Raw genomic sequence first — 15,712 nt, 5'->3', positions numbered from 1 at the left:
CAGAAGTAGTTTTATTTTGTTGCTGGGAGAGCTCTCTCCCGGCGATAGTGGCCATACAGTGCATCATACAACGGGGCGGTTGCAGCAGCACAGCCGCACTGTTGTAAGATGTGCAGTGTAGACATAGCCTAAGAGTTTGCCAAAGCAAGAGGAGCTGTTCCAACGACTGTCATGGGTGGTAAGAAGGAACTGAGATAGTGCAAAGCCAGCTGGGCCCCTTATAAGCACATGGCACCAAAGGGCGCTAGAGCTCGCCCACTGGATACCACTGAGGGAAAAATTCGCTGCTGACTGTGCACGCAGCGCATGCGCATCTAACGTGGAATGGACATGAGCAAGCACTCAAAGAAGAGGCCTGAACAACTGAGAGGGAAAGGGATTAGATCCTAGCTGTTTAAAACTATTAACATCTGACAAACAAATGGGAGAAAAGCTCCATGAAATTGAATTAAACACCCCTATCCTTTCAAATGAAAGTGAAGAGACCTCCATCTCTAGTTCTTCCATCTTGCCAAAACTCCTCCACTATTTAGAAATAGTCGGGACTATTTAGAAAAACTGGACAAGCACAAGTCCATGGGGCCGGATGCGCTGCATCTAAGGGCACTAAAGGAGTTGGCGGATGTGATTGCAGAGCCATTGGCCGTTATCTTTGAAAACTCATGGCGATCGGGGGAGGTCCCAGATGACTGGAAAAAGGCTAATGTAGTGCCCATCTTTAAAAGAAGGGAAGGAGGAGGATCCGGGGAACTACAAGCCAGTCAGCCTCACCTCAGTCCCTGGAAAAATCATGGAGCAGGTCCTCAAGGAATCAATTCTGAAGCACTTAGAGGAGAGGAAAGTGATCAGGAACAGTCAGCATGGATTCACCAAGGGCAAGTCATGCCTGACTAACCTAATTGCCGTCTATGAGGAGATAACTGGGTCTGTGGATGAGGGGAAAGCAGTGGATGTGTTATTCCTTGACTTTAGCAAAGCTTTTGATACAGTCTCCCACAGTATTCTTGCCAGCAAGTTAAAGAAGTATAGGCTGGATGAATGGACTATAAGGTGGATAGAAAGCTGGTTAGATCGTCGGGCTCAACGGGTAGTGATCAACGGCTCCATGTCTAGTTGGCAGCCGGTTTCAAGTGGAGTGCCCCAGGGGTTGGTCCTGGGGCTGGTTTTGTTCAATATCTTCATTAATTATCTGGAGGATGGCGTGGACTGCACTCTCAGCAAGTTTGCAGATGACACTAAACTGGGAGGAGTGGTAGATATGCTGGAGGGTAGGGACAGGATACAGAGGGACCTAGACAAATTAGAGGATTGGGCCAAAAGAAACCTGATGAGGTTCAACAAGGACAAGTGCAGAGTCCTGCACTTAGGACAGAAGAATCCCATGCACTGTTACAGACTAGGGACCGAATGGCTAGGAAGCAGTTCTGCAGAAAAGGACGTAGGGGTTACAGTGGACGAGAAGCTGGATATGAGTCAACAGTGTGCCCTTGTTGCCAAGAAGGCTAACGGCTTTCTGGGCTGTATAAGTAGGGACATTGCCAGCAGATCGAGGGACGTGATCGTTCCCCTCTATTTGACATTGGTGAGGCCTCATCTGGAGTACTGTGTCCAGTTTTGGGCCCCATACTACAAGAAGGATGTGGAAAAATTGTAAAGAGTCCAGCGAAGGGCAAAAAAAATGATTAGGGGGCTGGAGCACATGACTTATGAGGAGAGGCTGAGGGAACTGGGATTGTTTAGTCTGCAGAAGAGAAAAATGAGGGGGGATTTGATAGCTGCTTTCAACTACCTGAAAGGGGGTTCCAAAGAGGATGGATCTAGACTGTTCTCAGTGGTACCAGATGACAGAACAAGGAGTAATGGTCTCAAGTTGCAGTTGGGGAGGTTTAGGTTGGATATTAGGAAAAACTTTTTCACTAGGAGGGTGGTGAAGCACTGGAATGGCTTACCTAGGGAGGTGGTAGAATCTCCTTCCTTAGAGGTTTTTAAGGTCAGGCTTGACAAAGCCCTGGCTGGGATGATTTAGTTGGGAATTGGTCCTGCTTTGAGCAGGGGGTTGGACTAGATGACCTCCTGAGGTCCCTTCCAACCCTGATATTCTATGATTCTATGAAGAGAGCACATGCCACTCCTGATGGGTAAAAAAAAAGCAGAAAAACACATTTAAAAAAACAATAAGGAAAAGGCAATAAGAGACAAAAGCTTTTTTCTTTTGTAAGAAAAACAAACCATCTAAAAGCCTCACTAAAGTGACACCTCCAAAAGTGATTAGTAATTTTTTTTGGGGGGGGGGGGGGGGGCTCAGTTTTTAGGTACCCAAAACTGAGATATCTTAAAGTAGCTTGATTTTCAGAAATTACTGAGCATCTAAATTCACATCCTTTTAACGCGTTTCAAGTTGTGTACCCAAAATCACTTGTCATTTCTTAAAATTTAGGCCACTGGTGCTTTCAGAGCTTTAGATAGAAGCCTTTACTTTTGATTCATGCTAGTTAGTATCTGATGACAATCTCAGAACACTTTATAATTCCAGCAATAGGCAGAGAAACTCATAAAAATACAGCAAGAATGCACTTTCTTTACTAATCCAGTATACAGCCAAGATGGATTTTTTCACAATCACTGCACAGTAGGCTGTACATTGACAGGATTCCCAAATCTACCAATATTCTGCAATACTTTGTTCTCTCACACATGCTTATTACTTAACTCCTTGCCCCAAGATCTAACCTGCATTTACTTTAACTACACTGAACTTCTTTGGCCCACATACTAGTTTTTCAATGTTCCTCTATCACATCGTTGCTCATTATTTACTGTTCCTGCCAATTTATTGTTTGCAAACTTAATTTCTTATTTCTACATCACCTGTATTTTAGATTATCTAATTAAAGACACACAAAAATATGTTGTACAATAAACTTTATTAGCTGTTCTCCTCTTTCTGACAAATGGAATGAATAATGTTAGTTCTATATTTTGCAGAAATGTATTTATAATTGCTCAGATCAGAGGCCTGTGTCTCTCCAGTGCAGAGCCACCATGGAAGATATGACACAGATGCAGTCTGAGATGTACATAAAAACTGACCGTTGACTCTGAAATCTCCCATTGGTTAAAACATGCACATCACATGGAAAAGAAAAAACCCCAAAACCAAACATCTGAAATTGTTTGTAGAAAAGAGGAGAACTTGCCCATATTTTTTTCTTTTAGCTAATATCCCCCAGATGTTTTACCCAGCCACCATACCGCATTTCATTTCACATGATTAAGGAAGATAAATTCTAATTTGTATTTATTCTCAAAACAAAAACAAAAAAAGAAAAGTTAGGAGTAGGTGGGAAAAGAAAAATATATATATTTTATATATATGTGTGCGCAACTATGTAAAGAAAATAATTCCCATAGTTACAGAGTTTATAGTTAAAGAACATTTTATAACAAAATAGGCAATTATTGTGGGTAAAATATTCATTAAAATCTGACACCTCTAAGGAGACACACAGTTTTAAACTACAAATCTGACTCTCTTTTTATCGCCTTAATGATCATCCATCACTGCAAGTGTTTTCTGTTTTGCTGCCAATGAAAATTTGCTATTCATTTGTAAAATACAAGCTTCCCTAGCACCTAAACATGTTTTCGACTCAGAAAAGAGTGATGACCATAATCCATAAACAACTTTTGTAAGACACTGTAAATAGTGTTGCATGAGTAAGATTAAAAACATTAAATATCTTTATCCCTAGCAACTGTATATGCAAAAAATGAATAAAAATAGACTATAAGAATATCATTATGAAATTTTGAAAATGAATATCCCTTGTGAATTAATGGAAGTTAATGAATACATTAATTTGGAAATTAAAAAAAAGTTACATTAATTGTTTATAAAGAAAAATATTTGCTGCGACAACAGAAAGTCAACCCACAAACTAAAACTTGAAATTAAATGCTTGGCCAACCCATGCTATTATAATTAAGTGTGCAAAGTTGCTCACGATTTACATCATTGGGTAAGATGACTTTTCTTTCATATGCTATGAAATTTTAAAAGAATGTATATAAATCTTTTCTGAAAATCTCTGAAACTTACTTTCCCTTAAACATTAAGGAATTTTACCATATAATTCCCCAACCCTACCTTAATAGCTGGTCAGGCCATTCGACCTTCATGTTTGAAAAATGTCAAATGAACACTACCACAGAATACTACAAATTATCCAAACTAAGAGAGACACCAAATGTAAAAAATTTTGGGAACTGCAGAATGTGATGTTTAGTGTGTGACCCACACTGGAAAGAGCTAGAGGCAGGCTCCACTGAAAAGGGTTACAAGTTGTCAATGAGTAGGTAATGTCAGTTAGAAAATGAAAACCAAAAATCTTTCAATTTTCATAATTTTTCCTTTGCTGGTACCCAGATGTAAGGCCCAGACTGTTCTTCTATGATCTGCTTCACCTGGTTGTATATCTCTTCCAGTGTGTCTCCTTGGACAATAGCTGCAAAACATAGTATTACAGTCAGCAAGCGTTTTTTTACTAACTTTCACCTTGTGTGCAGAAATTCTCAGCCCCCTTCCCAAGGTGGGGATTTAACCAGATTGGAGAAGGAACAGACAACATTGGGATCGTGGTTTATTGTGAGCTAAAGGTGCATGACTGTCCGGGGGTGTAGGGCTTCCCCAAGGCCTTTGCACTGGCCAGTGTACAGAGTATAGAGTCCTGGGGTCAGGAAGGAATTTTCCCACACTGTAGACTGGCATGTGCAGCTGTTTTTTGTTGTTGTTGTTGCCATCCTCAGATACCTCCAAGGGTTGGTTAGGGGTGATTTGTTATTTTTCTGGTTTTCTTTTTTTGTTTTCTTCTAGACCCAACTTTTGTGCAGGTATCCAGGACAGGAGGGTAAAACAGCAGGGCTAGTTAATAATCCTAATCCAGACAAATAAATCATTGAGACTTGTAGCAAGTGAAATGGTGGTGTGGGCTTCCATGTAATGTAGATTGAGGAACTGGTCATCTGGATCACGAACCAGAACATGAAAAATAGGTCATCTGGCGGATTCTGGTTGCTAGCAGTGTCCATGATTTGGGATGAAAGGAAGGGGCTAACATATGCATTTCTCTAATCCTCTACATCTGATGCTTGCTTTAAAAACAGTTAATAAAGTTCCAGTCTACACTCAGACCATACAGATTGTATATATTATCAATGAGGCTAGAGAAGCACTATAAATGAACGGAGGTGGGTGTGTTCTGACCCAAATCAGATTAAAGTATGGTCTGATTTGATTCAGGACTAGGGTTCTTGCAACGCTTTGGATCCAAATGACAGAAATCTTGATTGCAGCTTCATCTTAACTGGGGTCTTCACCTCCAGGCTGAGAACCTACTTAATAGAGTTCAACAGGAAAAAATGTATAATGCTGCTGTTTGGGCCAGGACACTGTATTCCTGTGTTTGTGTTAATATACACAACACTAGTACTATTACTGAACCCTCATTACATGTTAATAATTGCCTCTTATTCCGCTTCCTAACTCCTAAAACATTGTAAATCTTTGACAGCATTTTACTTTACATTCAATGGTAACGAAGCTTCCTTAATGGCTGCTCTAATTCAATTTACCTGTCAAACCTCTTAGAAGATTCTTATTCATTTTACAATTAGAAATGTATGCCTTCTTTGTAAGCACACATACACGCATTCTACATCATACCACTACCAAACACAAAAATATATTAATCCTTATTTCTGTTACTTGGCAATTTTTTTTTATCAATAGTCACTATTCAGAGCATCCCCTGTCGATATGATGTTATAGGAACCATAGTAGTTTAAAATTCTGATACTTGGATGATCATGTACACTATACATTGTACACACTAGGTAGTATAAATTAGATAAAGGTGAATTACAGGAGCCTCTACTAGCTACCGGTATAATTATCAATACTGCAATAGTGCCCAAAAGTACCAATCAGAATCTATTATGCTAGGCAATGAACAAATGCATAGGAATACATGGTCCCACCCCAAAGAGTGGTATTACACATTCTTTCTGATGATGTCTGTTACGTGAGTTCTCAATCTAGGGGTTCAGACATAGTACACAGTTATAGAAAAGACTCACTAGATTATGAATCCCTCCCTCAGCCAATGTGGGAGGTTGGATTCTATTTTTAGGTTGTTTAACACCACTTTCTATTACAAAAGATTCTTGGGATTTTTTTTTTGAGAAATTCTAAAATCTCCACCATTTGCAGCAGGTCTTTGATATCTGGCAAGGGGAAAGCCCTCAGGCTAGAGAAGTACCTTTCTTTGCTCCATGAAATTCCATTCAGGGTTAGCTGAGTGTTTGACCAACATGGCAAACTAATAACTGAACACATACATTCTAAAAAGCCAGGCCCGCACCACTGCCAAAGCAGCAGCTCCTACACTCCTGCATCCTGGCACATGGCACCAGTGTTTCATCCTTCACCTCTGAGGGCAGCACATGGGGGCAGGGCGGCAGCAAGAGTTCACCTAAATCCCAGGGGGAAGGTGGGAAACAGTCAGACTGGGCCTCCCTCATAAACCTCCAGCATCCCATCTACTGACCAGGAGTTACTGAATTTAAACATTTTAAAATCTGCAAGATTGGATAACTTGCTCCCATGAATATTAAAAGAATTGACAGAGGAATTCTCTGAATGATTAATGTTGATTTTTAACAAATCTTGGAACAATGGGAAGATACAAAGGACTGGAAAAAAGCTCTAATGTTCTGCAGCCCCTAGGTGTGAGCTGGAATTGGGGGGTCTTGCTCCCCTATGTGTGAGGCAGGCTCTGGGTGGGGGGCCCTACCCCTCTAAATGGGAGCCAGGATTGGTGGAAGGGTGGGAACTGAACTATGATCTCCCACATCCCAGACAAGTGTGCTAACCACTAGGCTAAACGTTATAAGATGGGTTGTGGTGGCAGCAGCAGCACCACCATTTCCATCTCCTTCTCCATTTTAAATGGGATCCAGTCCAGTAGGTGGCCTCTGAGCATGCCCACTGGATTAGGCCCTGCATGTGATCCAGGTGGCTGAATGCCTATCTTTCCCTGGTTTCTGAATCATTCTGGGGCTTAGGCGGGAGAAAGGTGTCTGTGTAGAGGGAGGCAGCAGAGACAGAAAAATAGGCACCTAGGGGAACTTTTACCCTGAAAATTTAGGTGCCGAGTGAATTTAGGAGCCTACTGAGTTCAGCAAAGGAGTTTTGTGGATTGCAATGGAGCCAAAACTGGGACTTAGGCACCTAAGTATCTTTATGGATCTGGACCTAAATGACTTGCCCAAGATCACATAAGAATTCCGTGGTAGAGCAAGGACTTGAACTGTCTCCCAAGCCCCAGATCCTAACCACTGGACCATCCTTCCTCTCATGGCCACATCCCTCCCTTCAAAATATGTCCCCACTGTCTCCATGCTAGTCCCTGCACTGTTCCTGCATCTTCTCCCCAGCTCCTCAACATGTTGGTCCTTTGCTGCAGCTTGCCTCTCTATAGGGAGGATTGTTGAGAAGAGGCAATCAGGCTGTGCTGGACAGGTAGACAGGAGACAAGGCAGAGGCAGTGAAGAGCCCAACATGCAGCCAGTGTGTTTTGTGGCCAGGGCAATCATTGCCAAAGAGCCCCAGGTGTTGAAGGAGAAGAGCTGGGCTATTGCAGATGGGAGTGCTGAGAATTTTTTTTTTTAAAACCAAGGGAATTAAACGTCCCAAAACTTTAAAGTTGTCCAGTGCTGCCTTGTGCCCTTTTAGAATGTGGAGAGTGGCTAAACATATACCTCTGAAAACTAGGAAAGAGTTAAGGTCATACAAATTTAAAACTTCTGAAAACTAGGAATACAGAGTTAAGATACATGCCAACTTAACCTCTTTGAGTGATGCCCCAGCTCAGCTATAACACACATGCTAGCATTCTGTGTTTTCAGATAGTGCAGAGCACTCACGGAATAGGGCACATGATCACTGTAGGGCAGTGTCTAACACTTTCTCTTTACTGACACAAAACTTTTGACTTACGTTTAGGTAAGCTGTACTGAACAGAAGCTATCTACTCTTGACTTAGGCTCAAATAGAACCTACTCCATAGAAACAACCCCCACTTGCTAAATTTTACAACCCCTTAATTCCCTTTTACCAAGCCCCCTTCATCCTTATACACAGGATTCCATTTAACACTAAACTTTCATTAAATCCACAGACCACTCTCATATCCCACCTCACTGCTGATAATCCCTATAGCAAGAAGACCCCTGTGCACTGCTACTGACACAACCTAGAGAACTAGGCAGTGAAATGAGGCATAATGGATCCCTCAAGGTACACATGCCGCAATTTTTTTTGATCACACACAGGGGAGGGGACATGGAGAAGGGCAAGGCTGCCCCAGACCACCTCATGTCACAATCACAGCTCTGCCAAGCTGTTCCAGCTAATCCCTCTACCATTCTATACAGCTAAATCTATCAGTGAACATAGCTGGAGTGAATGTAGATAATCTCCAATGGCTAGTGCCAGCTCCAGGGGGGCAGAGTTAGGGCTGTCTTAGTGTGTAACTTAACTCTGTATTTCCTTGTTCTCAGAAGTTTAAGTTTGCATTACTGTAACTCTTAATTTCCTGGTTTTCAGAGGTTTAGCCACCCTTCACATTCTGGAAAGGCATGAGACATAAGTTGGTGACCTTTATGTTAAAAGTTTCCAGGCTTTTAATGTATAAATAAGACTAACGTTTCTAGTTTCAACAGCTAGCAAAAAGCGCAAAGTTCTCATGCTCTAAAGTATAAACTGGCACCAGCTGAAGTAATGAAGAAATTTTGTCTCAACGTTAAACAATGAATTGATACAAATATTTAATAAATAGTTGCAGTGCATTATGATGGTTTAACATGTTCTAAAACATTCATCATAGGCCAGTATTGGAGACAAGATATATAACTGAAGTATATGGGCTAGGTCAGGTGCGACAATTCTTATGCTCCAGACAACACAATTCCACTCTTTGAAGGGAACTGTAATGAGGGATACAAACCTGTGAAATGTTCAGTAAATTCTTGCTCCAGTTTCATGGCTCTCTCAAAGGTCTTCCTGGCTTGCTCCTCTGTTAAACGTTTGTTCATTTCCCTGAGATGAAATACATTATAAAATAATAAGCAGTTACCAAATACTGCTGATTCTTTTGAAATAAGGTTATTAAACTGCCCTCTGAATACAAATCCTAGAAAAAAACTAGCTCCATCCTGTTCCTGAATCTGCAATTTATTAAACTCTTGAAGGGAGACTTAATATAAAGGGAGACAATGGGAGTGCTGTAGACTGGCTTTCCATTTCTTGGAATCTGGAAAAGACACCTAGGTTAACACTGAAACCCACTAAGCAACCTCAATATAAAATTAGAGGTTACCTGCCTGTAACTGAAAGTTCTTCGAGATGCGTGGCCCCTGTCTGTATTCCACATGTGAGTAACGCATTCACACCATGCATCTTCAGTCTGGAAATTCTAACAAGCAATGTCCATTTTGCACATATGTGCAGTAGCTTGCTTCATGCTCCAGACAGAGGCATAAAGCATGATGCCAAAGGTTCAAATGGAGGTCTGGTGAACATTGACAGGACAAGATAGAAGACCCATTGAGGTACAGGCTTGAGAATCGGTGGAAAGGTCCTGATTAGGCCCTTCATTAATCTAACCATTGTAGGGTGAATTAGTGAAAATGGAGCATCTGTCTACTGGAGGAAGAAAGGCACTGACTGTTTCAAGATGGACCTGTAGTGAGCTAATGAAGAGACCCGAGTTTTTTAATAACAGGAGATAATCTAAAATGACTGGATATCAGCAGAGTTTGAGGAAGACTGATTATGTTGAGTCCAAGTAGAAAAATGTTTCCATTTAGGTTGGTAGCAGCTCTTAGTTCAAGCCCTTTTTTAACTTGGCTTCCTATGAACTCAGTTCGACTCCAGGCTTCGTCACTCAGGTATTTTTATTTGGCATACAGCAGTGCTATGCTGAATTGATCAGACTCAAACGCAGGGGGGGATGGATGCAGGGTACATCACAGCTCCAAAGTTACACAGAAACCCTCTCCTTTTATATACATTATATTTCTTATTGGATTTACTATACACTGCATTACCCATTTTTGGATTGGATTGGTTACTTTGCAGGAACCAATTCCTGTGCAGCATGCACAGTCCATACTTCAACTTCCTTTTTACCTCATCTTTACATTCCTAATGTATTTTGTCCCTTGTTATCGAGTTCATAGTAAATAGTTCCTTGGGTGTTCTCCCTCTTATCTTAGTTGGCTCAGACATTTTGTCTTCTTAACCTAGTGACCTATCTTATTTAGCACAAACATTTTGTTTTCAGCCTGATGATTCATTTACATCCCTAATTCTATCTTCAAAAAAATGAGGCCACTCTCTATGTGTTAATTACTCACATCGGGCCAGGCCTCAGCTACATTCCTCTCCTTCTGTCTTTCTTTTTATATTAGCATTTGTTTTATTTGTATTATATATATATATATTTTAAAGCTTATTACCCAGCAGCACATTTCCAAGGACCACTGTGGCAGCTATTATTTGAACCACCATTAATATTAAGCTTAAAGTACAAAGCAGGAGGTGCAAACTCCCCTCCTCTGGAACAGCCCACCACAGTGTTTTCACTGCCTGAACAATATTATTTCCAATTGCTTGTTGTGACGAACTGGAACTGTTCTTAAAGTGGTCTGTGAATGCTGACAGGGGAGTGTGGTTAGGACGGTCTGCATTGGGGGATGGGAGACTGACCAAGGGAGAATACCTGAGCATGTAACATGAGAACCCAGGAGGGGGCTGGGGCCAGGTGACACCTTTGCCCGGGAAACTGAACAAAGGCTGTGGGAGGGGTCGCTGAAGGCAGAGTCTCGGAAGCGGGCTAGTGACCATGGCTGGGAGGCAGACGGGGCTCTGACCTCCCAGGGGGGCTAGGGTGCCCGGGGACCCCAAGCTGGACCTAACTGAGGGGGGTCCTGTTGTCTGTGCCTGCAAGACCTGTCTTGGACTGTATTCCTGTCGTCTAAATAAACCTTCTGCTTTACTGGCTGGCTGAGAGTCATGGTGAATCGCAGGAAGCCGGGGGTGCAGGGCCCTGAGTCCCCCCATACTCCGTGACACTTGGCTATTAGTTGGGCAATAGGCACCAATTGCTCGAGTTTCCTTTGCACCAAATTAGTGGTTGTAGTAGGAAGAGGGCCTGAAACATAAACTTATGTATCAGAGGCCTGAGGTCTGGGCTAAAGTAGTCAAAATTTTGCTGATATAAAGCAAAGTTAAGTTGTGAGCAAGAGGCAGGCCCTGCTCACAGAATCTGGCAAGAAAAGGGCTGATATTGCAGAAACACACATTCCTAAGTAGTGCTAGGCACAAGAATATATACGCAAACATATTCCAGAAAGGTGGTACCAGAACACCTTGATACCAAACACATTCCCCAAAGATAATAGGAACATGCTGACCCATCTTAAGGATAAGGTCAGGATGACAGCATGATGAATAGAGATGATTTGATCGAACCAACAAGTACAAGGCAATGGGTGGCGCCCTAATATGTCAGAGGGCAGTGCCCTGATACTTCAGAGGGTGGCACCCTAATACGCCAGAGGCAATACGTAACTTGTTTGTATTGGTGTATAAAGATGTATCTCAGAGGGAGGGTCTTTGGCCAGCTGAGCGGGAAATGGAAAGTCCCGCCATTCATTGAGCTGCATCCATTGTCACAGGCATACATGTGCTAGTATAACTGTAGACATTGATCCACGGAGATAGGACCATGCTTCGTTGACAATAAACCTGGCTAGCTGCCTTCGAGCCTTAATGGATCTTCTGGTCATTGGACGGTTTGCTTGATGTCTGCTCTGCCAACTGTCTGCGCAGAGCTGGGACGGCATACGGAGGGAACATACACATATCCAAACATCTGACGACAGTGGTGCTAATGAACAAGGGAAGTACAAGTGAAGAGATTGGTCACCAGTGACTCCCAGTCACGTTCTCCTTCATCTGCACAGTAGGCCATTGGGCATGGATCCCCACCTGAGCCAGAGAAGTGAGGTTTAGACAAAACCCATCCAGCCTCCCCACGCACGGTGCTGTCCCCACTGAAAAGTTGTGGTATCCCAGAGTACATACTGTGTACCAGAGCCGTACCACCTCCTTCACTCTCTTGTTAATGACTAGTCAGGTGCAATCTCCCTCGCTTGTAGTCAGGCTTATTTAGGCTGACCACTCAAAGAACCATCTGTGCCTGATTCATTTACAGCAGGCTGTGTTTATTTCATCTCCTTATGTTGCCATTTGTATACTGCAATAGTGCTGTTTATAGGTCCCATTATCTACTGTACACTGTTAACATGTACTAATTCTTTAGGATTCCCTGTCCATCTAGGAACAGCAATTATAATTGGCACACGTGAATTACTAATTTTATGTGGTGCCCAAGGTCAAGGACCTTTTAGCCTTGCAAATTTTCTTTCCCAATATTATGAATTTCTTTTTCTACTAGTGTGGTCCAGATAAGTTTGCTGTTTAACAACCTTGATTACTCCCCTTGCTTTATCTTTTCTATTTCTTGCATTAAATGCATAACAAGCAGCAGACCCATGCCCCCTCAACCCTGCTGGGCATGCTCCAACTGCTGCTGCAGTATAAAAGGGAGCAGCCTAGCTCAATCTGGGCTGACTGCCGAGGAGGAAGGACGCACCTCGCTAGCTCCAGCTGAGGAGCAGCCAGGTACCCAGACTGAGGGAGCAGGAGATGCTGAGGCCCAGGCACCCGTGGATGCTCTAGGGAGATTGCAGCTGGCACCTGAGGCACCCTGAGACCCCTGACTTCAGCTACAGGAGTCACAGTAGGAAGTAGCCCAGGAGGGACTAGCCAGTGTCCCGGTAACAGTCAGTGTGTTGCGGGTGGATTCCCTGCCGAGTTAGTGGCGAACCGCATCGAACTACCAGGGCCCTGGGCTGGGACCTGGTACAGCAGGGAGGGCCTGGGTCCCCCAATGTGGCCGCCCCTTCCTTTTGGGGGGTGTCCCATCAAATCCCGCTGCTATGGACTCTGGCCATTGGGCCACGCTTCCCTGCCACCAAGGGACGTCCTATCAACTTTGGCCATTAGGCTTTGCTTCTCTGCCATCCAGGGGAGCCCTATTGATTCTGGCCATTAGGTCACGATTCCCTGCAGTTCAGGGGAGCCCTATTGACCCTGGCCAGTAAGCCGCACTCCCCTGGCTCCCCCGGGGCACCCTACTGACTCCAGCCATTAGACCACACTCCCCTGCAGATGAGGGGAGCCCTACTGGTGTCAGCCATTGGACCACGCAGCCCTGAAGCTGAGTCCAGCCATATTGACTTAACCACGGGGCTATCACAACCTCACCCCCCGTTCCATGTGACAGGGGCAGGAGGTACTGGCCCCACAACAGAGACCCAAACTCCAGTGCCTCCCACGAGAGGTTGCCACAGTGTCCCTTCTGGCTTTATACTTTTCGTGGAGCACTTTTTAGAAAACATTTTATGGTAGATCACCATATTTGGTATCAGGCAGGAATTTTCCCCTGGGTCAGATTGGCAGAGACCCTGGGGGTTTTTCACCTTCCTCTGCAGCACGGAGCACAGGTCACTTGCAGGTTTAAACTAGTGTAAATGGTGGATTCTCTGTAACTTGTCTTTAAATCATGATTTGAGCATTTCAGTAACTCAGCCAGAGATTATTGGTCTATTACAGGCATGGGTGGGTGAGGTTCTGTGGCCTGCAATGTGCAGGAGGTCAGACTACATGATCATGATGGTCCCGTCTGACCTTAAAATTATGAGTTTGGAGGTGCTTACTTTGGGCTGGGGTAGGGTGTGAAAAATTGTTCTTCTTAACCGCTGAGGATAGGACAAGATTAAATGGGCTTAAATTGCAACAAGGGAGGTTTAGATTGGACATCAGGAAAAAGTTCCTGACTGTCAGGGTGGTTAAGCACAGGAATAAATTGCCTAGGGAAGTTGTGGAAGCTCCATCATTGGAGATTTTTAAGAGCAGGTTAGACAAACACCTGTCAGGGATGGTCTAGATAATACTTAGTCCTGCCATGAGTGCAGGGGACTGGACTAGATGACCTCTCGAGGTCCCTTCCAATCCTATGATTCTATGATTTGTTACTTGCCATTAGAACAGCTGGATTTTATTTACATACATGTTTATTAATTATTCTGAGCCTACTAAAGTACAATTGTTTTGCCTTAGAAAAAAACCCAGACTTGTTTATATGCAACAACATTCAGCACCTTTTAAAAGTGTCTTTTTGGAACATATTAGACCCATAAACTCTCAAACCATACAGTCCCTTCCCCAGATGTCCATTTAAACACACCCCTTGTAGTTCTTCAACAGCCTCAGATACTACCCCAGTGTCCAAAGACAACACATTTTTCAGAAAGGTAGATTGGTTTTGTTTAATTCCAGATGGTGGTTTGTAGACTTTTTTTTGTTTATTTTTATGGTGCAATTGGAGCCTGTTGTACTTCTGTGGTGATCTTAGGATTGACGAATTACCAACTGGATTGGTTTCTAAGCCTTGGGACCAACTCCAGGCCCTTCGCATTAGGGCACACAATGTTGTAAGCCACCATCACTTCATGGATGCAAATTTGTAAGACAAAAAGGGAAGAAAGCATTTCTCGCTTCTTTCCTTACTTACTTAAAGTGAGCTTTGAGTTGGCTTTTTTGAACCCAACTCTGCCCTTTACTTCCCAGGTCTACCAAGCATACAGAGGGACCAAGCTGATTCAACACCAAGCATGAACCATACCACTTTGCCTTTGGGAAAAGGTGGTAGGGAGCTTGATCCTGGATTATTGCCTTTAGATTCCATTTGATGCTTGGTTAGGTCTCCTTTGGCACTGAACTACATCTTGGTCTTCTGTACTTCCACCTCATCAGTTGACAAACTCTTCTTTCTCTGGTCTTATTACAAGTGGCATTTCCACCCCCCTCCCCCCAATCTGAACCAGGTGAGTTAAAACTCCCTGAATAAAGATGTTGAGATTTCAAAGTCCAAAATTGGTATCTTCCATCTATCTTTTTTGGGGCTAACACATAAGAGGAATAGAAGCCTCTCCCTTGATATTGAGGTGGCACTTGCTCTTTTGTCTCTCTTCAGAGGAGAGAGTCTACCTCCTGCTGAAGAATCAATTCATGAAAGTGGTCCCTCAAGTGGAGTCAGGAATGGGGTTTGTGGGAAGGGAAGGAGAGAAATTTGATGGTGTAACCTGGATGAACAATTTCTAAAACCCAATCACGTGTTGTGATAGAGTCCCAATTATGGGCAAAAAGTGAGAGACAGCCCCCAAAGACAAGGAGGGTAGAAGTGGGTGGCTTCAATAACTGTGAGCACTTCTCATCAGAAGCAGCCCTTGGCCTCTGAACCTTTTGTCTTTTACTTGGAGGCTCAACTGGACGCTGGTGGTAGAATGTTTGAGGAGGCGGTAGCCTTGGTCTGTACACCTGTAGTTCGTGTTGTCCCTTCGGGACTGGAGTATAAATTCCCAGGGAGTGGAGGCCCAATCTAGACTCTTTCAATGAGTGTAGGGCCTGTAGCGGGGTGGTCACCCGCTCCTGCTCTGAGGGGTTTAAAAACAGCCCTTGGAA

The 15,712-nt window shown here is 43.3% G+C and overlaps 1 protein-coding gene across 13 annotated transcripts in view; it reads right to left on the bottom strand.

The window, feature by feature from the left end:
* Nucleotides 1-2,638: 2,638 nt before the first annotated feature.
* DLG1 (discs large MAGUK scaffold protein 1) overlaps nucleotides 2,639-15,712 on the bottom strand; it is a 371,668-nt gene continuing 358,594 nt past the window's right edge. For 6 of the 13 annotated variants that reach the window (XM_026650152.2, XM_026650157.2, XM_026650147.2 and 3 more), the window contains 2 exons: nucleotides 9,066-9,157; nucleotides 2,639-4,505 (listed from right to left, as the gene is read on the bottom strand). In XM_026650152.2, the coding sequence (XP_026505937.1) occupies nucleotides 4,399-4,505; nucleotides 9,066-9,157 (199 nt within the window). In that variant the 3' untranslated portion in view covers nucleotides 2,639-4,398. The remainder of the gene's footprint in view (nucleotides 4,506-9,065; nucleotides 9,158-15,712) is intronic. The other 7 variants (XM_026650159.2, XM_026650148.2, XM_026650154.2 and 4 more) reach the window with 2 other exon arrangements.

The sequence above is a fragment of the Terrapene carolina genome, unplaced genomic scaffold (assembly GCF_002925995.2).
Source record: "Terrapene carolina triunguis isolate 2854851 unplaced genomic scaffold, T_m_triunguis-2.0 Scaffold88, whole genome shotgun sequence".
NCBI lineage: Eukaryota > Metazoa > Chordata > Testudines > Emydidae > Terrapene > Terrapene triunguis.
Note: the sequence above shows the minus strand (reverse complement) of the source record. Positions and strands in the feature narration are given on the sequence as shown.